The 27,084-nt window shown below is 41.1% G+C and overlaps 1 protein-coding gene across 1 annotated transcript in view; it reads left to right on the plus strand.

Moving 5' to 3' along the window:
- Positions 1-2,765: 2,765 nt before the first annotated feature.
- Positions 2,766-27,084, plus strand: part of LOC134676608 (myb-like protein X) — a 37,003-nt gene continuing 12,684 nt past the window's right edge. The window contains exons 1-9 of the mRNA XM_063535002.1: positions 2,766-2,992; positions 4,607-4,663; positions 8,282-8,535; positions 8,878-9,107; positions 10,071-10,240; positions 10,755-10,925; positions 21,256-21,426; positions 22,722-24,413; positions 26,235-26,383. Of these exons, the coding sequence (XP_063391072.1) occupies positions 2,766-2,992; positions 4,607-4,663; positions 8,282-8,535; positions 8,878-9,107; positions 10,071-10,240; positions 10,755-10,925; positions 21,256-21,426; positions 22,722-24,413; positions 26,235-26,383 (3,121 nt within the window). The remainder of the gene's footprint in view (positions 2,993-4,606; positions 4,664-8,281; positions 8,536-8,877; positions 9,108-10,070; positions 10,241-10,754; positions 10,926-21,255; positions 21,427-22,721; positions 24,414-26,234; positions 26,384-27,084) is intronic.

The raw sequence follows: 27,084 nt of genomic DNA on the forward strand, positions 1-27,084 counted from the left end.
GCGGAGCCGAGCCGCCGGCCGCCGGCGCCGGGCAGGCGGCCGTGTCTTTCTAGAAGCTCGATGGCCTCTCGCCTCTTCCTTTCTTCCTTCTGCAACACAAACATGTTTCATTGAGTGGATTAAACGCGTAAAACTTAACGCAGATGGCGCTGCAATCTTATACCAAACTTTAAGAGCCCATCAACGTACACACTAGCGCCACTGCTAAATAATCGTGATTATTTAAATTTAACGAAAATTTTAAAAAAGGGGTCCACTACGTACTGTATTTTGTATTTATGTACCGTTTGAATACATCAAACTAGTTTTTATATTGCTGAATCCGTTGATCTATGAACTCAAAACGAAAACCGCCTTTTTTAAACTTTGGACGCACAGTGCAGCAGCGCAGCAGTGGCGCTAGTGTGCACGTTGATGGGCTCTTAAATTATTTTCTATCATCCAAAATGTTTGTATTTGTGTTTCTGATATAGAAATTTCCTTGTTTTTCATGCCCACCTCTTTCAGTCGGCCCTGAACAACTCTACCTCCTCTTCCTCTGTATAACTCTAGCGCTCCTGACTCTTCAACCTAAATAGCAAACAAAGAGGTATCCTCAACAATGTCCCACCTCTTTCTGCAGCTCGGCGGCCCGCGCGGAGTCGGCCCTCAGTTTCTCTTCCTGCCGCTCCCGGGCTCTTCTGACTGCCTCCTCGCGTGCCAACATACGATCAGGGTCTGAAAATTCAATTCAATCGATTGAACTTAATGTTTTTCACTGCTACTTAAGTTTTATACTCTGTCAAACCATTTCCGTCAGTAGAAAAAAGCGGCAAATTTAAAAAATGCAGGCTCAAAGAGTTATCGCCCCATAGAAAATTTTAATTTCGCGCCTTTCTCTACTAACAAACTTGTTTGACTGTCTATAACTTATTTCCGGGGATGTAAAATTCAAGAAAGACAACTCTTGCCTTTGTGGTAGGCAGCGTCTTCCCTAGCCCGCTTCCATGCCTCGATCTTGGGCTGCAGCCAGTTCCAAATGATGGCAGCTATGATGAGCCCGCCAAGGCATTGCCATCCGTAGTTGACCAGGAAGTTCGCCTCTGTAATAGAATGTTGGCTATCACTATGTAATCTGGTTGGTCACCTTAAACTTTCAAAAGTAACTATTTTGACCTAGGTATCCATTAAATCCCCAATCATCCCTGTGCCAGAAAATACTTACGAAAAGTGAACCAGTCATAGATCATCTGGAAGAACCAGGAGCTCCTCTGCTCCTTCACAACTTGACTGTCGTCCATAAATTCGTAATCCATGATGCTGTAACAATTTCCATACATATATTAGTCTTTGGGCACATTTAAAGGCCAAGGCCTCTTAGTTGTGGACACAAAATGGACCTCATGTCTGTACAACATTTCATTTTGATTTTATTACAACCCAATACGTAGTTTTAAAATGAGAATGAAACCCGTTTGTATGCAAAGATGAAATTCTGACGAGCTTGCCGCAGGTTCTTAACCTGCTCTTAAGCTATTTGGGGCACCACCTATGCCCCAAATAGCTGTGACAATCAGACAGACAAACACAGGAAGCTGGTAAATAACATGGACACATTATAAATCTGATTAATTCGTAGAGAGACCTTTGCATCTGGCAGCTGGGTGTACATGACAAAACTTGGGTTTTGTTTTTGCCATTTTCGCTATGCTTAATATTATGTTAGGTTTCCAGAGAAAAAATGCAGAGTAACAGGGTTCAACTCTTAGTTCGGCATGTGCAAGGTGACCCACTTATACCAAAACTAAATAAAGCAATTGACTTACAATGTAAATTAATGCAAATAGCACTGTTCACGAAAGTTCCTTCCTATTCAAATCATAATACGAACATCCGTGACTAAAATAATGCGAACTATAAACCAAAGTTGTCTTATCAGAAGCATCCTGTTTTTTAACAATATTTCGAAATAACTGTAAGCAAAATATAATTTCAGCCGTCTCACAGACAAATTAGAATAAGTATAAATGATGTTACTAACCGTTTCGATGGCAATCTATGTGTGGATTGTGGAAAAATGTTATACGTGCTGCTATTTGAATTGGGGAATAGGAAATTAAAACAATATTTATTTCGTATTTACTATTTTCAAAGAAACTTGTAATATACTTGTAAAGTTGTAATTATAGTTGTAATGAACACCCAATGACAGTACTAAATAACAAATGACATCATGACATGCTATGATGACATGCCACGAAGAGAGGTCCAAATTAAGGACAAATATTTTTATATATATAAATGTAATTAATTACACTCATCAACTACTGTTGCCAAAAATTGGTTTTTGATTGAAATGAACGTGTATTTATTACTTAATGTAAATGAAATAAAACTATGACTGATGGCTCTGTATCATTTATCTTATTCTTTGTTAACAATAATTAACAATAAGTTTGTTGTACAATTCGGACTTTTTTGGCGTACAGTATTTAGACCAATCAGGCGAGAGTGCGTCATCGTCATATTTTACTTTAGACGATATGATTGGCCATTATAAAATAGTGACTCTAGCATGAGTATACGTTGGTTTCATTTTTTTCTATGATTTATTTTAAAACACGGCGTGTTAATAACTACCTCAAACGATCCTTACCCCAAACAAATGATAAAAAAAAACAAAAGTAGTGCAAATGTCAAACCGTGGACGCCGCGTATTTGCTAAAAGTTTATTTAGTTATATTTTACTGAATTAGTGGCCTCTAAAGTGTAGTGTGCCGGCCAAGATGCCGAATAAGTACTTTATTTACGCCGGCGGGCGTTGGTGCGAGGTGGACATGCGGCGGGGCCGCGTGGAGGGCTTTCGTCAACGCGCGCGTTTTTGCTACCTACGCGGCGGAAGGTTGGAAGTGGGGCGCAGTGCGACTATCCTGCAGGCGCTACGGGCGCTGGCGGCCGGTGCCGGCGGTGCTGCGCGCGATTCCGCACCTCTACCTCACCGGCGACGTCATAAGTAAATAATACTAATTGCTATGCTATGCTGCTGTGCTAGGCTGATAAGCGTTTGCTTAGTCAAAAAGTAACCCAGATGCTACTGGGCAAATCAACATCCTCCAAATATGTTACATCTTTTGTATGTATCTATTGGCATGCATTTACCTGTTGCATTCAAAGGTCATATAAGACTAACAATAGCTTTTATTAGGGTTCCGTAGCCAAAAAACGGGACCTTTATAAGCATTTTAGTAGCTTGGACATGCTACATAAAGTCTGTATTAAGAAATCTTGACCCCTCAAACTTTTTTATAGTATGGTGAAACCTCCCTCCCGCCCTCTCTCCCATCACTCTTCTGTCAAATTAAATTACTCTGATATTGGTACCAATGGTACCACTAGACATGGTATGCTAAGCTACGGGTCGGCAATCTTGAAGAGAAGAGCCAACCATGGTAAAAATTGTAAAAATCATCAGTTTTAGAACTCACAAAGAGCTACAAAATGACAACTTTAATTCCTCTTTATGTTAAGCTTCAGTGTCTTGAAAAACAATTGGGTTGATCAACTATTTCTTGTTGTTATTCTGTCCCATCAGCCAGGAGACAATAGTAGCATAGTTTCTTAGAATAGCTGCTGTACCATGCCTACAAACATGCTTAGTAGATGTCCCATTATGGAAAGGCCTTATATTTACCAAAAAATTCAAGTTTGGTTCATTTAAATACAAAATAACTAGTATTTTAAGAGGGACAGAGGAGACCGTAACCATGACAACTAGTTAGAAGAAAAAGTTGATTCACCCAATTACATAAAGAGCTGCATATGGCCCTAGCCAACCTGACTTAGCTGTTGGCCAACACCTGCCGCAAGCGACTGTTTACCTTTTTCATTAGGAGTGGGAGAAATGCCACCGACTCCAGCCCAAAAGTGGCTCCTTTCCGAAAGCTCAATCTGCTTCAATTTACCACCCACGTTACAGTGACTGGTTTACTTCTATTTTTGAAATTGATTTTCATTCTGAGAATACTGAAAGAAAATTGTAGAAAAGATTTGGAGGTCATCATTTTAACAATTAATGAATGACCCTTTGTAGGGCACGATCTGTATTGTAAGGGTAAAATGATCACCCAGATCATTTTATTATGTTTTTTCTTACCTACAATTTTTAGGGTTCCGTACCCAAAGGGTAAAACGGGACCCTATTACTAAGACTTCGCTGTCCGTCCGTCCGTCCGTCCGTCTGTCACCAGGCTGTATCTCACGAACCGTGATAGCTAGACAGTTGAAATTTTCACAGATGATGTATTTCTGTTGCCGCTATAACAACAAATACTAAAAACAGAATAAAATAAAGATTTAAATGGGGCTCCCATACAACAAACGTGATTTTTGACCAAAGTTAAGCAACGTCGGGAGGGGTCAGTACTTGGATGGGTGACCGTTTTTTTTTTGTTTTTGTTTTTTTTGCATTATGGTACGGAACCCTTCGTGCGCGAGTCCGACTCGCACTTGCCCGGTTTTTAGGATTATTAAATAGCAAAGCTTGAATTGTGGATTTTTTTGTAATCCGTCAAAGGTTTAACTAACTCTATAATAGTGTGTATATAATGTGTATATGTTTAATGTGCAGGCGTCGAGAGAGTGCGCGCACGCACCGCTGCTGCTCCCAGCATCGCCATCACTCCAGGTACTAACTAATATTATTCCAAGTTATAACCAGGGACAGTTACTGGTAAAACTAAAAACTAAAATGTCACATAGCATTCACAATATTTCTTTGCTATTATCGACTTGACCGTCCGAGGATAGCATAGTATCCGAAACCAATATGCTCTTAACCGTCCGCGGGAACCTTACTGTCCCAATAGTTATATATACAGGGTGGAAAGGCACGACGATCCTTTCCGCAAAAGGGGGATTGTTTAGCTTAAGCTCTATATTTTCTCCATAGAAACTATGTTAATGTGGGCAACCGTTTCTAAATTATGGCCTTTTAAACATCCATGCAAAAAACTACTTTGTTCTAACCCTAACAGGTGACAGGGTCAATGAACTTATTTGTAAACAATCAGTATACGACAGGAAATTATGTTAATTTGTTGGTTAGACCATTCTTCGGTCTGCTTACAACACGGTAAGAATCGTTGCAGGATTTTCGCTTTCTTAGTGGTTCCACTTGTTCAATACTTGAATGAAGTAAGTAGTTATGTTATTCCTTAATATTAATAATACTAACCACAACATTGTTTAAAACGACATTGACAACCACTCAAAAGTACGCAATCGTCTTATAAATATCTCTGGTTTCCTTGACTGATAAAAAGGTTTTAGTTTCTTAACACGGTTCACAAAATTATTTTCGAATAATTGGAAACTATTTAAAATAATAAAAATTACAAGTAGGTTGTGTTTGATGAATTTCTCAGTATTTTATTTTTGCAAATGAACTTGCAAAAATGAAATACTAAGAATAAATCAAGAATAAATACTTCTTAAATACCTAACTAACAAACCTTCATTCGTGGTAGGAAATAGACAAGACGTCTGATGTTTGAAATTAAATTGTCATTGAACTTTACTTATCTAATGTCATATTCTTCAAATAAAAATGCCGTTGTTAGATGCTTGTGGTTATTTAAATTTGAGGGGCTGTGTAAAAGATATGGTGTACCAAACGGAATGTGAAACTGCGGATGAAATGAGATATTAAAGGCTAATTGCTGCTTTTGATAATCTGCGGAGGAAAAATGACGAAGAGCATACACTATCGCATGGGCAATGTGCGCGGGCTCGGGTGCGGGCTGCGGCGTACATTATAAGACACGGAGGTACATTTGAACACCGTATGTGAAGAGAAGATAGTGTTAAATATTGGCAAAAAGTAATTATCTAAGAAAGTAATAAAATTGCTTGTAATATTTTTGCATTCATTTGATTTATTTGTCATTTATGCGTCATTCATACATCAGTGCGATTCTGTCAACGATCGGAAAAAAGCGTAAAGTCTCGAGCTTTCCCGACGGAGATCCTTAATCTAGCCGTCATGTGCACATGCTATAGGGTTATCACCACAGTTAAAAAGTAGAAAATTTGGAATTTTTATTTTTTACTCAATTAACGATTCTTACCATTACCAATCTGCTCTGTATCACTTAAACGACCTAATACTTCCGGGAAGGATCGTCGTGCCTTTCCACCCTGTATATATTTTTTTAATTTATTTATCAAAGGCACATATCGACGCTTATCATGAATAGTGGCATAAAACAAAATGAAATGCCGTTCGATTTTTAAATCTTACCAGTAAAAGATAGAATATTAAATGCAATAGCATTTCATTTTGAGTTGTGCCACTATTCATGATAAGCGTCGATATACATAATTAATTTTAAAGTTACTCGCCAAACTACGTAGAATGCCTGTGTGAATGAATGTAGTTTTTAGGGTTCCGTACCCAAAGGGTAAAACGGGACCCTATTACTAAGACTTCGCTGTCCGTCCGTCCGTCCGTCTGTCTGTCACCAGGCTGTATCTCACGAACCGTGATAGCTAGACAGTTGAAATTTTCACAGATGATGTATTTCTGTTGCCGCTATAACAACAAATACTAAAAACAGAATAAAATAAAGATTTTAATGGGGCTCCCATACAACAAACGTGATTTTTGACCAAAGTTAAGCAACGTCGGGAGTGGTCAGTACTTGGATGGGTGACCGTTTTTTTTTGCTTCTTTTTGTTTTTTTTTTTGCATTATGGTACGGAACCCTTCGTGCGCGAGTCCGACTCGCACTTGCCCGGTTTTTTGTAGAAAGTTGTGATGCGCAGCGCGGGGCGTGCGTCGCTAAAAAAAACCCGGACGGTTGAGGGAAAAGTCTTGCGGGCCGGACGGTCAAGTGGTTACTGGTTACAGAAGATTATTTAGGTAAGGATAATGATTGAAAAGATTAGCTAAATTAAGTGTAAAAATATACATAAACAACTGTGATACCGTAATTGAATACCAGTTAATTTGTGTATGAAAAATATACTGGTATTTGGTGGTCCCTGTTATTACAGCCTCCTAGCTTAGTCGGTAGTGACACTGCTTAGAAAGCTGAAGGTCCCAAGTCCCTATAAGCCAAGCACATCTCGCGGCGAGATAGACTACCGGTCTTTTTCTTACTCTTCTTCCTCCCGTTATCCCGGCATTTCGCCACGGCTCATGAGAGCCTGGGGTCCGCTTGACAACCAATCCCATGATTTGTCGTAGGCACTAGTTTTTACGAAAGCAACTGCCATCTGACCTTCCAACCCAGACGGTAAACTAGGCCTTATTGGGATTAGTCCGGTTTCCTCACGATGTTTTCCTGCACCGAAAAGCGACTGGTAAATATCAAATGATATTTCGTACATAAGTTCCGAAAGACTCATTGGTACGAGCCGGGGTTTGAACCCGCGACCTCCAGATTGTAAGTCGCACGCTCTCGCCGCTAGGCCACCAGCGCTTCCATCTTTTTCTAACTATGTTAACAAGTCTCCATCGCCATACAGCGGGGTAACGCTGCAAGTGTGATGGGGACCTTTGGACCCGGCATGGCTCAGAACGGGTTTTAGTTTGTTAAGTTTTATACATACATAATATGTAAAATTGAATAAATATTTGCAAAAGAGGGACGGGTCGTCTATCTTGCCGCAAGATACTGTCGCTAAACCATGTGCTAGCCCGGCTGTTAATGCTGGTAGGGGCATTTATTTGTGTGCTGTGTGTATCACAAATATTTCGTCGGGTGACAAGCAAGTCACTAAGTACTATCAAAAAATTAAAGTAACAATGCACTTTATTACACTTGTAACACGGTTTATTGTCCAGTAATTTCAATGGTGTTAGTTAGTGACTTGCTTGTCACCCGACGATTTGTTCCTAACATTTTCTATCTATTTAATTAGATTATGTTACAAAATCATCATTATCCCCATTTTTAGGGTTCCGTACCCAAAGGGTAAAACGGGACCCTATTACTAAGACTTCGCTGTCCGTCCGTCCGTCTGTCCGTCTGTCACCAGGCTGTATCTCACGAACCGTGATAGCTAGACAGTTGAAATTTTCACAGATGATGTATTTCTGTTGCTGCTATAACAACAAATACTAAAAACAGAATAAAATAAAGATTTAAATGGGGTTCCCATACAACAAACGTGATTTTTGACCAAAGTTAAGCAACGTCGGGAGTGGTCAGTACTTGGATGGGTGACCGTTTTTTTTTGCATTATGGTACGGAACCTTTCGTGCGCGAGTCCGACTCGCACTTGCCCGGTTTTTTTCTAGATGCGATTTAAACGCCAACGAGTTAGACGACAAGGAAACCCCTTTAACTGTCCAAGCCCTAGAGACTTCCCCGCGCAAAAGGAAAAGATCCCCCAGCGAGGAATCACACAGCAAAGCGAAGCAGATTAAGAGCGATGAAGCAACACAACAAACTAAGTCTCCGCAAAAGAAGGCAGTAGAAGATAAAGAGGAGTTAATTGTGAAAAGTCTGTTAGAAGACAGTAAGGAAAATAAGTCACCGCCAAAGAAAACTGGTGGGTATCTTTTTGTAAACCAATTTTTAATATAAGTACTATTCAGTTCTTGCAAAATATCTTTTTTTTTTCATTCTACCAAAAATATACCTTCCTTAAATGACCCTAAAGTTTAAAATATCATCTATTTCTAACAAAATAAAAAGTTTGTTGAAACTATATAAGTGAATGAAACAGTTCGGGTACGTAAAATGTCAATACAATTTTGCGAGATTTTGTGTTTTGAGGATTGTATGGAGATGCCAGCAGTATGAGTATTTGAAAAATACTACTTACAAACTATAATTGTATGTATGAAAAATTGTAGTTTCTTTATAATTATGTTCTATTATCCAATGATAGTCAAAGTACGAGCCCCAGAAGAAGAGAAACTAGTACAAAGTCTTCTAGCAAGCAGCTCTTCAGAAGACATAAAGGAACAGATACGGTCACCTAAGAAGCCTGGTCCAAGATCACGCAAAGAAACACAAAGAAGTCCGCAGAAGTTGCAGAAAGCGAAGACTGTAGTTAGAGGGAAAGAAGAAGAGAAGTTAGTGCAGTCGCTGCTGCAGACCAGTTCTGATGATGAACAGGTATGGTTTTTTTTTAACTTATAGATAGACTGGTAAGACGTGTGTTTCTAAACCAGTTTCCTTGGTTCGACCTCCGAATATTCGGCACTTCAACCGAAAAAATTGGCCGAATACGAACATTCAGATAGTTACCAAGTATATATATTATTTATTTATTTATTTTGAAACCAAACAGTCCTATAAACATATCAAAGACGCAATACAAAAGATGTACCGCAACAAAAGAAAATAACAAAAATACCGAGGCTCATAATTATAATACATATTCGGACCATCTGTAACACATCTTTAACACAAATGAAGTAAGTAAGTAAGTAAATACTCTTTATTGCACCACAAAGAAAAATAAAATAACAGATGAAATACCAAGTACCAGTATTGATTTTTAAGGTTGCGTACCCAAAGGGTAAAAATGGGACCCTATTACTGTCTGTCAACAGGCTGTATCTCATGAACCGTGATAGCTAGGCAGTTGAAATTTTCACAGATGTATTTCTGTTGCCGCTATAACAACAAACACTAAAAACAGAATATAATAAATATTTAAGTGGGACTCTCATACAACAAACGTGATATTTTTGCCGTTTTTTGCGTAATGGTACGGAACCCTTCGTGCGCGAGTTCGACTCGCACTTGGCCGGTTTTAGGTAAGATAAAGATAAAAAATTGATTATTCAAGTAAGAATATTACAATGCGGTTATGAATGTCAAATAAAGCTATGCCGACTCCAACCCTACACCTCTGCCTCGAGATGTCAAATATAATCATTGAAAAAGTGATCTTGACATTTAAAACAATAGATTTAAATTCACACACACAGATCCGTGTCTAAGCATACGAGGGGTCAAATCCCCCCACATTTGGAGGAGGGTATCCCAATATCCTGGCAACAAACTCGGCGGATATTTTCAAAACATTATTACACCTTATAATGGAACTTATCTACCTCCATTTTTTCCCAGGTTCCAAACAAATCTAAAACTTCACCCATATCTGAGCGGGTTCTCTCGGACAGCAGTACCTCGTCCTCAGAGCAGAAAGAGATGTGCAAGGAGCTGGTGATCGATGACCACGACGTGAGGGTGCTGCGCCGGTTCCTCGCCAGAACTGTGGAGGCAGAGGACCTCAAGAGGTTGGTAGTATTTTCCAAATTCATCGATTTGGAAAATGGGTCGATCAACTATTTCTTGCTGTTATTCTGTCCCATCAGCCAGGAGACAATAGTAGCATAGTTTATTAGAAGAACTGCTGTACCATGTTCTACAAACGTGCTTAGTAGGTGTCCCATAATGGAAAGGCCTTATAACTACCAACAAATTCAAGTTTGGTTCATTTAAATACGAAAAAACTAGTATTATAGGAGTGACCCAGGAGACCGTAAACATGGCAACTAGTGACAAGAAAAAGTTGATTCACCCAAATACTTTGGAGCATAAGGCTTTTTTTTTATTTCATATTCATATCTATCCAATATCTTGGTCCGATGTCATTGCATCTCACTCTCTCATTAAAGCAAAATGTGAGACGCAATACACATTGGGCAAAGAAATTGGACAGGTGGTATATCACCCTTACCGACTTATGTCCAAAAACTGACACTCAAACTTCCCGCGAAAAATATATTAACAGAAATTTTTGTTATCCAGGTTCGACAAAGATGAGGAATACAAAACCAGAGTGTTTTACAAGCTGAACCCGCTGGTGTGTCTAAAACGGTGTGGACCGCTAGAAAAGCTGCTGACACAGCGGCTCACTTTAAAGGAGTTTGCCAGACACCTCGGGCTTAGGAGTGTAGCCGACGTAACCCCGGAGAAAAGGTAAGATTCACTCCACCACACACACAGTAGGGTGGTTCACGTTTGCTTTTTTTTTTATAAATAATATAGGACATTCTTACACAGATTGACTAAGTTCCACAGTAAGCTCAAGAAGGGTTGTGTTGTGTACTTAGACAACGATATATATATAATATACAAATATGTACTTAAATAAACTGGGTCAAGCAAATCTTGTCAGTAGCAAACGGCGGCAAATTTGAAAAATCGTGGGTTAGCAACACTGTTTTAATTTTTAACAAGCAGAAACGTCTGCGAACGATGCTATTAAGCTTAGAATAAATTTAAAAGTGGAAAAATTACTGTCTTGGGTGAGACTTGAACTCACGGCCTCTGGATCGATACTCCAGCGCCCTGCCATCTGAGCCACCAAGACCTCATCCCCAGCCAGCAAATCTTTCCACCATATTATAGGTCAAGGGGACCCTTAGCGACATCTACCGTAAGAGTGTTACAGAGCGCTGGAGTATCGATCCAGAGGCCGTGAGTTCAAGTCTCACCCAAGACAGTAATTTTTCCACTTTTAAATTTATTCTAAGCTTATTAGCAACACTGTGTTCGAATAATTCGAAAATTGCGTGTCATCTGTGTTTTATCTGTGGAATGTGGATCGCGAATGACAGCCATCATTATTGTTTACGTTCGGAATCGATTCTAATTCAAGAGATATTTCTGCTGAGTTACCATTAAATACCAATATATTAAATAAGATTGTGCTTAATCAAAGCTAAGGTGCCTACAATGCCTACAGCGCCAACTGAGGAATCTAATAAAATATTAAAATCCAGTAGGACATCTACCTGCTGAAGCAATGATCTTAATCATACATTCTTGTTTAACGGCATATTCCACTTCTAATTTTATTTTGAGATCTTTAAATTAGTTAATCATTTTTATCAACAACACACCGCTTTTAAATTGTCCGTCCATACCTATTAATAACAATTTCAAACATTTTCAAGAGAGAATCCGCAACTGACAATTTGAATTGACGTACGTAATAGGGCGCGCTCGGCGGAAAAAAAGTTTTGATTCGATGAACATTGTACATTGCTGCTTTTCTTAGCGCAATACTACTCTTTGAGTGTTGCCCTACTTTAGTTTGCTTTACATTGCTACTGACAAGATTTGCTTGACGCACTATACATAGAAAACACCCATGACTCAGGAACAAATATCTGTATCATCATACAAATAAATGCCCTTACTGGGATTCGAACCCAGGACCATTGGCTTCGCAGGCAGAGTCACTACTCACTAGGCCAGACCGGTCGTCGGTTTGTATGGGAAATATTCAAACTCTAGCTAGAAGAAGCGGCACTTTTATCAGCATAATATGGCCCACTTGCACCATCCCACTAACTCGGAGTTAACTGGTGAAACCTGGAGGTACCATGGTTACCAGTACAGTTTGACACTGTTTTGACGGTTTAACCACATAACCCCGGGTTAGTGGAATGGTGCAAGTGGGCCTAAGTGTAACAGAATAAGGGGGTGCCCCGTAGGAAAATAAAATAAAAAATGATTTTTGAACCACCCTAACACAGAGCGGGCATATATCGGCGAAGTGGCGCGCGCGAGGCACGTCCACACTCGTCGTTTTGTGCGTGAGGAAATTGCCTCGCGCGTATGCTTTCACTGTGTGGACCCGGCTATTGACTGTATGGAGTGTAAAACCCGAGTGTTCTACAAAAACTACTAACTCAACGCCCCACTTTAGAGAAGATATAGGCCAAGCGCGCACCACGATTTTAGTTTTTGCGACACGATTTTAGAATCGCGCTGTAATATATCGCAGAAAATTCACTGCGCGCACTGCGATGAAAAAGTCGACGATTTGTTCATTCTCAAGATGGATTTCGTACCAGTCGTTTGTCATGAAACGTTGTCTTTAATATGCGATCGCTGTATGACTTTGAGTATCTATACCACAAAGATCCTTTCCATATTTAAGTAATTTTTTTATTTCCATAATTAAGTAAATGGTCAACATCTAGCGTCTTCAGCAGCAGGTTCCGACATGTTGACGCTTGGAGAGCGGAATGCCGACTGAGGTCCGGGTGCGATTTTATTATCGCAGTGCGCGCGGGGACATACAACTCCGTATGCTGCAATTCACTTTGCGACAATCGCGTCGCGAGCAGTCGCGGAAAAATGTGACAAATCACAATTTTAAAATCGCTGCGATTTTTTTGTCGGATATGCGCGCACTGCCATTTAAACACATACGTTACATTTCTGCGACTAAATTATCGTGCGACAAAAAGTCGTGCTGCGCGCTTAGCCATAAAGATTCTAGAAAGAGGTTGGTCGAGTATGGAACTTAAACCTCACCTTTCTATCTAAGGGGCGGTTGTACCAATCCGTCTGTCACCGTTAAAGCGTTCGCATAATTTTATTGTATGGCTTTCATAAAGTCTATAATTGAAGGCAGAATAGAAGAACACAGAGGCATAGGAAGACCGAGACGTGCATATATTGACCAGGCCAAAGAGAAAATTAATGTAGTGACGTATCAGGAGCTCAAAACAGTGGCAGAGAAAAGAAATGGCGATTACTCCACCGACAAGAGCTAGCTCTTAAGAACGATGATGATGATGATGGGTTTCATAATTCACTGCTGAGTTACGCTCATAGACTAGGAATCCTCTAGACGTAGTTTAGAGCAATTATTTCATGCAACCGATGCTGCCAAAAATGCGGGGGTGCGCGGGACGAGGTGAGCGAAGTCCCGTGCCGTGATTGGTCCGTTCAAACGACGAACGAGTTCACGGACGTCACACAAAGACACTTTCGACTCGAAAATGGAGTAAAATTACCCTATCCGTGGCAGCGGGGGTAGCGCGACTATGCTCAGTCTAGAGGATGTTTTGTCTGTGGTTACGCTAATCAGTTCACTAAGGGCCAGTTGCACCGACCACATCTGACAGACTGATTTAACGTCAGCCGGCGCGCCCCGGCGCTTTACTTTGAAACTTTCCATACATAAAAATTTAGCGAACTCTTTAACAATACGAACAGTTTGGTGCAACCGCCCCTAATTGTGGTTGGTGCAACTGGCCCTTACCTTACGGTGTTTAAGTTAAGCTTAAGGGGCTACCCGAGGTTTTCATCGATTTTTGACAAGTTTTGAATCGTATCTCCTTTTTTTGCACTACAGATAGAATTATAAGACAAACGGTTATCGGTTCTTCAATCTTTTATCTCCGGTTTTGTCCACCGGATTTTGAAAAAAATGAATACTATAGTGCGGGATGGCGAGGGGCGATGATGAAAAGCCGCGAGTCAAAATAATACTTTATTGCGACTACTAACTGTGATACAATATAAGCGCCTACTGATCCTATATGACCCAACGAGGGTGGATGCATATATGATCCGTAAGATTTGTTCTATCTGCTCGACACTTAAATGCTTAATCAATGGTTAAGGCATAAAGCGTGCGTTGAGATAGTCCCTACTTCGAATCTCAAATAATCCTCGGTCCAGGTTGGAGGGTCATGTTTCCATGTCGTACAACCGTTAGCGAGATCTATCTCGATCGCGTCGCCATCTATTGGTAGACGTGGAGTTGCATTGTGCAGCGGCTGCGCTGCACCGCGAGATGTGTAGATTGCGGTACTAGTAGCGCCATCCGTTGGCGGGTAGTGGTAGTAGTGTTACAACTCTCCCCCTATGTCCACGCAGTCGACCCGACAAGTGTGACATTAATTCAATTTAGTGCGCGGTCTACCGCGGGGTCTCGCCACTGCTGCAGTGGCATCTTTCTTTCCAGAAGATTGTTTTCTTGGCCGTCCTCTTTTCCTGATTGGTAATGACGGCTCAGGAACAGTTGTGTCTTCAGATCTGTATCTAGTTAAGGCTGATGCATGATAGACACCAACAGGGGTTTTTGAATCCGTGCTTGCGACTTCAAATGAACTAGCACCGTGTCGTCGTACTATAACATACGGTCCATCACGACGTGGAGCAAGCTTAGAGCTAAATCCTTGGCTAGATTTACTCAATACGTGAGTAGCGACCAACACCAAATCGCCAGGTTTGTAATCAGGACATGCTTGTCGTTGTTGATCCACATACTCCTTTCTCTTCTCTTCCTTCTCTTCTTGTACTTCTCGAGCTCTGGCTAAGGTATCAGCCATCAAGAGTAAACGGGGGGTCAGCTCTTTGACGAAATTATCATTCCTCACTATCTCTCTGAGATCATGTTGCACGTCATCTGGTGTCCTAAGTTCGCGTCCGAATGTCAGATACGCTGGGGTCTGACCGGTTGAGCATGACGTTGCCGTATTCATTGCGAAACGAATGCTGGGCAATTTATCTGCCCACGTCGCATGATTGTCCTCTACCAGAATAGCCAACTGTGTCTTTAGGTCTCTGTTCCTCCGTTCGACCGGGTTGGTTTCAGGATGGTAAACCGGCGTGAAGCCATGTTGAATGTTAAGGCAGTAGGTTAATTGCTGCATAACATTGCTCACGAACTGTGTGCCGTTATCGCTGATGAACCGGCGAGGGGTACCATATCTCAATATGATCTCTTCAAGCAGTATCTTGGCACACTCTTCTGCTGTGGCTCGCTCAAGTGCAAATAATTCAACCCAACGCGAGGCAGTATCCTCGATTATAAAGATCCAGTTGTGATTGCCAGCGGTTCGGGGTAGGGGTCCGAACAAGTCAAATGCCACTACTTCAAAGCGTTGGTTCTGCGCTGTGGTCTGGAGCAATCCAGCAGGCTTCTGATTGGAGCACTTGTAGCGTTGACATTGCAGACAATGGCGGACATAGGTTTCTATGTGCTTCCTCATTCCTTTCCAAAAGTAACGCTTTGCTATGCGTTCGAATGTTTTGTCTGCCCCATAGTGTCCAGCGGTTGCCTCATTATGATAGGCAGCAAGAATATTTTCTTGTTCTTGTTTGGGTATGACCAGCTGACTAGATTCCCTGTCTGAGTCCGGTCCATAGCGATACAACAAGCCATTGTTCATATGATACCCTTTCCTACTCCAGTATCTAGCCTGCTCTTCATCTGTGCTCTCCAAGCACTGTACTATTTTAACAATATCTTCGTCCTTATGTTGTTCTTCTCTTATAACTTCCTTGCTCTTTGCAGGCATGTCAACAACTACGGTACAAACCCCACAGTCTTCTTCTGTTGCAGGTTCGCAGCTAGGACGGGACAGAGAGTCGGCGACTACATTTGTTTTGCCGGAGATGTATTTTATATTGAGGTCATATGGCTGCAGTAGGAGAGCCCATCGGGCTAATCGACCAGTTGGTGATTTTAATGACATGAGCCATCGCAGGGCTTGATGATCGGTCAAAATGGTAATCTTAGCACCTTCAATATAGCCTCGGAATTTGGAGACGGCCCACACAACGCCCAGAGCTTCACGTTCAGTCGTAGAATAATTGCGCTCGGCCTTGGTCAGGAGTCTGCTAGCATATTCGACGGGGTGTTCTGTCTCCCCCTCCCCCTGGACCAGAACCGCACCGAGGGCATAGCTACTGGCATCAGTCTTAATGGTATATGGTTTCGTGTGATCAGCTTGGGCCAGTACTGGAGAAGAAGCTAAAGACTCACGAAGTTTGGCAAAAGCGTTTATTTGGTCTTCTTCCCATTTCCAAGTGGCATTCTTCTTGGTCAGGCGCGTAAGCGGTTCTGCGACTCTTGCGAAATTGGGTATGAATCGTCTATACCAAGAGCACATTTGGACAAATGACAGCAGGTGCTTAAGATTTCGCGGAGGCAGCATATCTAGTATAGCGCTGACTTTATCTGGGTCAGGCTGCAGGCCATCAGCGGTGATATAGTGTCCCAGATATTTAACCTTTTGGCAGCAAAAGTTGCACTTTTCTTTATTTGCTGTCAAGTTGAACTCCTTGAGTTTGTTGAAAACATCCTGTAGATCCTTCATGTGGTTTTCAAAAGTGGACGACATAACGATCAAGTCATCTAGATATACCATGAGCTTGATATGGCTAAGCGATATGCGGAATCGATCCATCATTCGTTGGAACGTGGCCGGAGCGTTGCGTAACCCAAAAGGCATTCTCCGGAAGCGGTACATTCCGAACGGGCACACAAAACTTGTTTTGTCCCGGTGGTCCTCCTTAACACTTATCTGCCAATATCCGGCGCGGAGATCTATGGTACTCATATAAGGCGTCGGCTTAGCATTATGAAGCAAGTCGTCAATTCTTGGCATAGGATATGCGTCAGGCGTCGTGATCGCGTTGAGCTGACGATAATCCACGCATACCCTTGTGCTTCCGTCTTTCTTGGGAACCAGTACTACGGGAGCGGCCCATGGGGATGAGCACGGTTCGATCACCTTCTCTGCTAGCATCTTAGATACTTCCTTTTTGAGGATCTCAATCTTCATTGGTGATAGACGGTACGGTGGCACAGAAATGGGCTTGTGCGCACCTGTCTCGATCACATGTTCGAAGCCTTTTACAGGTTCTCCATTAGGTGTGAAAACGTCTTGATTCCTATCCAAGAAATCATCCAGCACCGTGACATCGATCGATGAGATCGATGTTGATGGGAATAGCATGTCGGCGATACCATCTAGGTCACATTCTTCATCATAGTTCTGAAGGTTAACTCTCGCATCCTCATATAGGGCATCCAGTATAGGGGAGTGATTGTCAGGGTATACAAGATGAGGCTTCTTCTTGGGAGGTGACGGGGCATCTATCTTGATGAGTGGACCGTATGTGCGAGCCGCCGTGTTGCTTTCTTCTGGTAGTGACGGTGACAGAGAGAGGTCCGGGGTTATGGCAGCGACCGCAGTTTTATTGCCATAATTAATAAAACTCTCTGGATAGAGCTCGAACACCTGGGTAGGGTCATCCAAGAAGTGCCAAGTGCTTTGTGCCATGCTAATTTCAATGCGAGCATCCTGAAGAAAGCCCACTCCTAGTAACGTTTTGTTTCGCCGAGACTCAGGAAAAACCAGGAAGGTCGTGACCACAGTACGGCCATTAATTTTGACTGGCGCTTGGGTGACCAGTATCATCTGACGCTTGGGATCACCGTCAGCTAACGTCACCCCGATCCCATATTCTCTGAACGGGAATCCCTTTTTCTTCAGCTCGCAGTACAGAGAATAAGAGGCGACGCTTGATTTGGCGCAGGTGTCCAGAAATACTGCACCAACTACTCCACTGATCTCGACGAAAACAACTGGGCGATCCCTCGCATCGATTACAGCGTCTACAGAACAGAACCCGATCTCCGGTAGAGGCCGCTGATTCTTGTTCGCGTGACATGTTGGGCAGTTGGTTCTCACCACACCAGGGGCCCCGCAGCCATAACAGTTAAACTTCGGCGCAGACGGTGACGGAACTTGTGTAACCGCCACGGAGGTAGAGACTTCCGTGCTTTTCCCGCTCTTCAAGTCCTTCAACTCATTAGCTCGTTGGAGCTTTCTGCAGTTTTCAGCTAAGTGTCCGAAATTACGGCAGTACCTACATTTATTCTTTTTCATGTCGGGTTTCATGACGTTTGCGGTGTTATGAGTTGACTCTGACGTCTTTGCCACATTCTGGGTAACAACGGCGTCTTTTTCCTGAAGCACGAGCTCGGCCGCTTTAGCTGCTTTTGCCAGTTCCTTAAAGTCCTTTATGTCTGCGCGTGGAACCTTATCTCGGATGTCTAGACGCAGCAAGCCGTAGATCAGATCTAGTTGCTGGATCTCACTGTGACCTGGGCTAGGGAGCTGAGAGAACAGCATCCGCTTACGCCTGACAAAATCATCAGTTGTAATTCCCTTGGCTTGCTTTTCCTGTGTTATGTCCAGGTATATTTGGTAGGGTTCGCGGGCAGGCGCAAAGTATTCCCGAAGTCGAGCTTCAAAATCGGACCACGTAGTTACATCATTCTTCACGCCTAACCACCAAACTCCTGCTTCCCCTTTTAGTATAATAGGGAGTTCGCTTAATGCAGTTACATCGCCGATATCCGCCGATCGTTTAAAAATGTTGATGGCCGACAGGAATGCTTCCACTACCTCGGCATTCTTTTCACCGCTAAACGAATATTTGCAGGTGATGAAGGAACCCCTGCTAGGTTGCGCTGCCACAGGTATTCTTTCTAGCAGCTGCGTAAATTGTTCCGGCGACAGCATCTTGCCGTGTGTCCTTTTAACGCTGGTAACACGTCCGTAGCGCGTAACAACAAAAGTTGGACTCTTCAACTTCGCAGGTTCGCCTCCTCCGCTCATTAAAATAGGTCGTCACGCGTAGCGTAGCGTAGCTTGTAGTGCGACGGTGATGCCACGAATGTCGTAGCACGCTGATGACGTCACGGACTCCGTAGCACGATGACGTAGCGAGTCTCGTAGCACCACGATGACGTCACGCAGACTGGCCTCACAGAGGGCGCCACTATAGTGCGGGATGGCGAGGGGCGATGATGAAAAGCCGCGAGTCAAAATAATACTTTATTGCGACTACTAACTGTGATACAATATAAGCGCCTACTGATCCTATATGACCCAACGAGGGTGGATGCATATATGATCCGTAAGATTTGTTCTATCTGCTCGACACTTAAATGCTTAATCAATGGTTAAGGCATAAAGCGTGCGTTGAGATAGTCCCTACTTCGAATCTCAAATAATCCTCGGTCCAGGTTGGAGGGTCATGTTTCCATGTCGTACAACCGTTAGCGAGATCTATCTCGATCGCGTCGCCATCTATTGGTAGACGTGGAGTTGCATTGTGCAGCGGCTGCGCTGCACCGCGAGATGTGTAGATTGCGGTACTAGTAGCGCCATCCGTTGGCGGGTAGTGGTAGTAGTGTTACAATACTTATTTTTTTATGAATTTTTTTAAATATTGTCTAAAAAAACACTTTTTTCGTATCTAGTTTGCAGTGAAGGATCTTACATGGACGAAATCTACATATTTGGGTTCGTCTTCGAAGTCTCGAAAGTCGTGTCCAAGGTTTTAATTTTAAACTAATTAACACAAAAGTTATGGCTAGAAAACCAGTTTTTTAGCCTAAAATTGTTCAACTTTGATGCCAAATATCTCGAAAACAATGAACTTTAAAGTAAATATGGGATACTATATTGCTTAAAGCCGTTGCTGTTAATATGATAAGCTGCAAAAAACATTAGAAAACTAAAGGATTCAGATCGAAGGTCATTGGCGTGGGGGAGCCCCTTATGCGCGATGTACCATCACGCTCGACGATTGTTGCGCCATCCAGGGTCCTAACTATAGTTCGTTTTTTTTAGCATTAGAAATAAGGTAAACAATCTTGATGTGTCTTTTAATTAAAAAACACATTTTAAAAATAAGTTTCGGCAAATATGTAACAATTATGAATGTAATACGATCATTTATATTCTTCTGCTTTCAAAATTAATAGTTACTGATTTTTATAAAGCGTTTTTCAATTAAAAGACATGTCAAGATCGCTTACCTTCTTGCAAGTTCTTTCCAATGCTAAAAAACCGGGCAAGTGCGAGTCGGACTCGCGCACGAAGGGTTCCGTACCATAATGCAAAAAAAGAAACAAAATAAAAGCAAAAAAAAACGGTCACCCATCCAAGTACTGACCACTCCCGACGTTGCTTAACTTTGGTCAAAAATCACGTTTGTTGTATGGAAGCCCCATTTAAATCTTTATTTTATTCTATTTTTAGTATTTGTTGTTATAGCGGCAACAGAAATACATCATCTGTGAAAATTTCAACTGTCTAGCTATCACGGTTCGTGAGATACAGCCTGGTGACAGACGGACGGACGGACGGACAGCGAAGTCGTAGTAATAGGGTCCCGTTTTACCCTTTGGGTACGGAACCCTAAAAAAACGAACTATAAATTGGTTTAATACTTACGCTATAGAATTTCCAATGTAGGAAGAACCCTAAATGTCATAACAAACCTGTGTGGTGACTGTACGTCATAGCCTAGGAATCCTCTAGACCGACTTTAGAGCAATTATTTCTTGCAACCGATGATGCCAAAAATGCGAGGGTGCGCGGGACGAGGTGAACGAAGTCCCGTGCCGTGATTGGTCCGTTCAAATACACGGACGCCACACAAAGACACTTTCGACTCGAACATGGAGTAAAATTACCGTGTGCGTGGCAGAGGGGGTAGCGCGACTATGCTCAGTCTGGTTGATGTCTTGTCTGTGCTGTACGTATACATTATTATAGCTCGTTTAACAAAAGATCTCCGCAAAAGCTTGAGGATATTTATATTCTAATCCTAACAAAAATTACTTGACAGACCAAATGTTTAGTTTAAATGAATATAATGTTGACTTGTTCTATTTTTTTTTGTGTATAAGGTATCGTATGCGGCACAGCACGCGACAGGCGCGCAACACAGCCAGTATAACCAGCGACAGTGAGAAAGAGAAGGCGAATCCTGGCCCGAGTGAGAAAGAGAAGGCGAATGCCGTCCCGCCGAAGAGGAGGCAGCTCTGGAACAGAAACAGAGAGATGTTCAGCAACTCCCAGTGAGTCGATAAAAAAAATAAGGTTTAGGCAAAAATTTCATTTTTCGTACAAGCTTTTATCGCCGACTGTACTTTTATTACGATAGACAACTAATACTCATCGAGACAATTCTAAAAACCCCTAACACAATTAGGTTGCGTTGTTTCATCACAGAGTTCTTATGGCCACCTCCTGTCTCCATTACCAGATCAGCTCATGGTACCATAATATTGCATTGTCATCCAATTTATACATGCATGCAAAATTTCAGGTGAGTCGATAAAAAAAATAAGGTTTAGGCAAAAATTTCATTTTTCGTACAAGCTTTTATCGCCGACTGTACTTTTATTACGATAGACAACTAATACTCATCGAGACAATTCTAAAAACCCCTAACACAATTAGGTTGCGTTGTTTCATCACAGAGTTCTTATGGCCACCTCCTGTCTCCATTACCAGATCAGCTCATGGTACCATAATATTGCATTGTCATCCAATTTATACATGCATGCAAAATTTCAGCTCAATCAGAAACTGGGAAATGGATCAAATTCAACTTGCAAGACTTGATTACAGACCGACAGACAATGGGACAGGTGAAACTAAATAAAAGCTTGTAATAAATTGATAATAAATATAATAGGACATTATTACACAAATTGACTAAGTGCCACTTGCACCATGCCACTAACCCGGGCAAGTGGTTATACTGTTAACCCAGTGTCAAATTGTACTGGTAACCATGGAAACTCCAGGTTTAACCGAACCCCGGGTTAATGAATAGTGTAAGTGGCCCTAAGTCCCACAGTAAGCTCAATAAGGCTTGTGTTGTAGGTACAGTCAACGGTAAAAATATGGGTGTAGACAACTTACTCCAAAATATGTCCCATAGTTCTTAATTCACTGACATAAGAGTTATGGGACATATTTTTGAAATGATTTGTACACCCATATTTTTACCGTTGACTGTACTAAGACAATGATATATATTATATATATCAGACATACATAATAAACACGTAAATGCATAGAAAACAGGAAATCACCCTTGACTCGGGAACAAATTACTGTGTTCATCACACAAATAAATGCCTTTACCGGGTTTGGAACCCAGGACCATCGGCTTCACAGGCAGGGTCACTACCCACTAGGCCAGACCGGTCGTCCAATTAAATTACATATCTTACTACCTTATTAATTTTTCAAGTTCCCACCAAATTAAATTAATTATATAAATTATACTTGATTAGATTTGTAAATGTTTGCCAAAGTGATTTTAATTTTGTTAATTTTAGGGATCTTTGTGTCTCTCCAGATCGCCCCTGTCCAGCGAGTTGAAAGTCAAGCCACAGATACACAGACCGGCTCGAAACAGTTCCCGAGACACCACTGACAGCGACACAGAGGCCAAGCAACACATCCGGAGACACCTCGAGAGACGGGCCAGTGCCAAGCTCAACCCGGAGAGAAAAAAAACTAAAGATGATGACTCTATAGTTGTAGAGAGTGATAGTGATGAAAGTAGTAAATCTGGTAATCAAAGGAAAACTAGACGTAAGTCTAAAGGAACAGCGGACGATGATGAATCTATGCTAGTCAGTGATGATAATAGTAGTAATGCTGATGGTAATCAAAGGAAAACTAGACGCAATTCTAAAGGAACAAAGGATGATAAAAAACATGTGCTAGTCAGTGATGATAATAGTAGTAATGCTGATGGCAATGAAAGGAAAACTAGACGCAAGTCTAAAGGAACAAAGGAAGATAAAAAATGTGTGCTAGTCGGTGATGATAATAGTAGTAATGCTGAGGGTAATATAAGAAAAACTAGACGCATGTCTAAAGGAGCAAAGGAAAATAACGAATCTGTGCTGGTTAGTGATGAAAGTGATAGTGTTGTCGTTCAAAAACAACGAAAATCAAGAAGCAGAACTAGAGCAAAGAGCAAAACTGCTGATGATGAATCAGTGGTTATTAGTGATGAATCTGAACAGAGTGATAACAAAAAAAGTGATAGTACTAATGAAAGTGCTGGACTATCTACTAGGAGAACGAGATCTCAAGGTCCGGAAAAGAGAGTGCTAAGAGAACACAACAAGTCTGTAATTGTTAGTGATTCAGATAGTAACGCGCAACGGAAACGTAGGACTTCTAGAACAAAGTCTAAGGAGACTAATAAAAGGCATGGTAAATCTATTCTAGTTAGTGATAGTAATACAGATGAAAATCAGGTGAAAAATGTCCGAACTAGATCTAAAGACCCTAACAAAGACTTACAGGATATTAAAGCAAATGATAGAAAGGAAAAAAAAGAAAGTGATAGAAGAACTGAAAAAGACGTTGTAGGTTCAACTGAAACTAAAAAAACAACGAGGTCATCCATGAAGATTACAGAAGATAACTCTAAGGAGAATGACAAGGCAAAGAGTTCTAAAAAAGATGAAATATCTAGAATAATTGAAAACACAGCTAATAAAAGAAAAGAAAAACCAGGACCTTCAAGAAGAGAACTTAAAGAAAGTCCTAAGAAGCCAGAAAGAGATAACGATCGAGATAAGTCAGAAATAAGCGATAGTAGCGACGCATTTGAGACATCTAAGTTTTCACCAAAGAAAAATAGAGAGAACATAAAAGTAGGTAAGCTTTTGACTAAAAGAATATCGGCTATGAATAAGCCAAGAAATCATAAAGGGAAATTCATTAAACAAAATCCACAGAATAGTGAAAATACAAATAAAATTAATGAAAAAGAGAAAGCTGAAAAAGCGAATGATGATAGAGTTGAAAAAGGGGGTCAAAAAGATAAAAATAAAGACAAAAACAGACTAGACAATGAAACAGATAAGGAAAAAAATAAAGTGTTAAAAGACAAAATAGATAGAGACAGGGATGAAAAGGAGAGAAGTAAAGGTAGTGACGATAAAAAGACTGAAAATAAGGGCAAGGAGAATAATAGAAAAGCAGCGGCCGTTAGCAGCGTGTTTGTCAAACCTGTTAAGTTTAAGAAGTAAGTAGAGTGTACAGCTTGGCATAAAAGAGTAGAAATTAAAAAGTGGCAGCACTGTGTAGTGTCGTCCCTTTCAAACCAACAAATATAAGAAAACGGGACGACACTACAGTGTTGTCACTTTTTAATTTCTACTCTTTTTTTGCCAAGCTAGAGTAATCTAAACATTTTTTTCTTGACTATGTTGTTGTTGTTAACTTTTTCACCACACCAGCTCGGAAAGGCTTACTTTGCATTTCAAAAACTGATAGCAAAGTTGCATTTTAGTCACATGTGAGGCAAAGTAATCAAATGCAAATTTTGAGTTGTTTTCTTATGTTTGCTGGCAGAATTGACTTTTAATTGATCATTTTGGATGATAAATATTTAATAACATTAATTTGGATTTTATTTGGTTTGGTGTTGTTTGATATTTTACATTTAATATTTGCTTCGGGTTGGTGTGATGAAAAAGTTTGTTTCACTCGGGGGCAAATTTTGTTTAACCCTCGTGCTTTGAAATCCTCGCTACGCTCAACATCCCATTTTCTGTACTGTAGTTTGCTGTAAAATGCTACTGGTATAATTTGCTTGACAGACTATATCTACTTTTTCGTTTACAAGGGCATTATTAGATCCAAGGGCAATATTAGATAGATTAAATTTAATTAACACATTAAATTTGGCAACTTGATCAGAATAGATAAAGCTACATTTTGTATGGTAACGCAGCAGTAAAAAAGTTTGTGCCTGCCCATACAAACATGGTGTCCCCAATACATAGATCTAATATGTACTAAATTGAAATTTACATGTTTTTATTTTTAATGTATTATACTCATCTCACAAAGTTAATATTATAAAATTTATAAAACATGCGATTGGTTTAACTGGCTAACCCCGGGTTAGTGGAATGGTGCAAGTGGCACTAAGTCATTTGCATATGAGTTTACATAATATAACACCATCCACCATCATAGAGTACCTTTTTTTTTATTTTATTTTTTAGCTTAAACCTACTGGTGTGGGGTATTGTTGGATAGGCCTTTCAAAACGGATACGGATCTCCAACATTTTTTTTTTAAAGAGAATATTTTCGAAAATGATCGCTCCGAAAGACAAAAAAGTATATAAAAAATATTGGTCCAGCCGTTCTCGAGTTATTTAAAAAAGTCTTCACTTCTTAGTAAAAACACGTTCTAAGCGCCTTGAAGGTACTCCCTACTTCTTTTCTACTGACAAAGTTGTTTGACAGACTATAAATGACATGATTTACATATCAAAATGTGCTTTTCGAATTGACCTCCTAGTCGTAAGCCCGATCTTTAGTTATAACATCCCCCGGTAGATGGCTCTGCACGTAGATTAGATGGCACTAACGGTATGTCGACGTAGATTGCATAAAGGCTGTAAGAAGATATGAAATTTAATTTTTGTTTTATATTATAATTGTAAATTACTGTATATAATTTTTTTTTAGTGTTCTTACAAATACCAGTAAGAATACTAAGTGTAAACTGAAATTCGTGTGATGTAATTAATGGATGACCCATGACCCCTTACCATTTTGTCAGAATAGGCTAAACCACAGAATAAATAATAGTACTAGGTACAGAAGACTAACTCCCTAACAAAACGCGCCTGTTACGATCAGCACAGATATGGCCGCTAGGTGGCGACAGCGCTTATGGCAAACCCCAAAATTGGGGGCGTACGGATGTACTTTTAGCTACTTGTAGCAAAGCGACGAAATCGCGGAGTGAGCCACGCCTGGCTAAACGCTACATCTAGAATTTGATAATTTTTTAGCGTGGCCTCTAAGTATATCGTTATTGTCTTCAGGTCTAGCGTGGCGAATGGACGTGAATACACGTCAGCAGAAGACCACGTGATCGTCGCGTGGATATCCGTCGGGAACAGGATGCGGATGGTCAACGGCAATGCCATATGGCGGGAGCTGCAGAGCGAATATACACGTCTCACGTCGCAGAGTAAGTAGTGACCACTATAGGCCCCGTGCATGAACTATAGGGGGCAGCATAGGAGCCCACAAGATGGTAGAACCTACTATGCACAAGGAAACGTACCGACGAGAACGGTAGATGGTAGCACTTGCTTTGGCAATGTACATGTGCACATATGTTTCCGATTCAGGCCACAAGATGGCAGTCCCTCCAACGCGCACGGTCACTATATTATGTGTTACGTTCTACGTCCGAGATGTATATTGAGAGAGTAACGCCGCAGTTGACCGATAGATGCCGCTAGCGTACCACTACTGTAGTACACTGTAGTACCTAGTTTAACTGAAGCAGTGGTGGTTGGAACCTCCGAGTGTTCACGACACGAGTGACATTTTGGAGCTTACCTTAGTACCTCCTACCTAAGTACAGTCAAGGAATTTAAATTCCGACCCATTTCGTACTTTGTCACAGTGACAATCAATATGAAAGCCGCTAGAGACCTCATACGGTTGTCACTGTGACAAAGTACGAAATGGGTCGTACAAAGAGTTGGAGAGTGACTTGCAAACATTAGAAATATTATAGTATTTTTGACCGTGGTTTTGTAATGTGGACACCTTATAAAACAAAGTCCCCCGCCGCGTCTCTCTGTTTGTATGTTTGTTCGCGATAAACTCAAAAACTGATGTATGGATTTTCATGCGGTTTTCACCTATCTATAGAGTGAT

The sequence above is a fragment of the Cydia fagiglandana genome, chromosome 24, assembly GCF_963556715.1.
Source record: "Cydia fagiglandana chromosome 24, ilCydFagi1.1, whole genome shotgun sequence".
Lineage (NCBI taxonomy): Eukaryota > Metazoa > Arthropoda > Insecta > Lepidoptera > Tortricidae > Cydia > Cydia fagiglandana.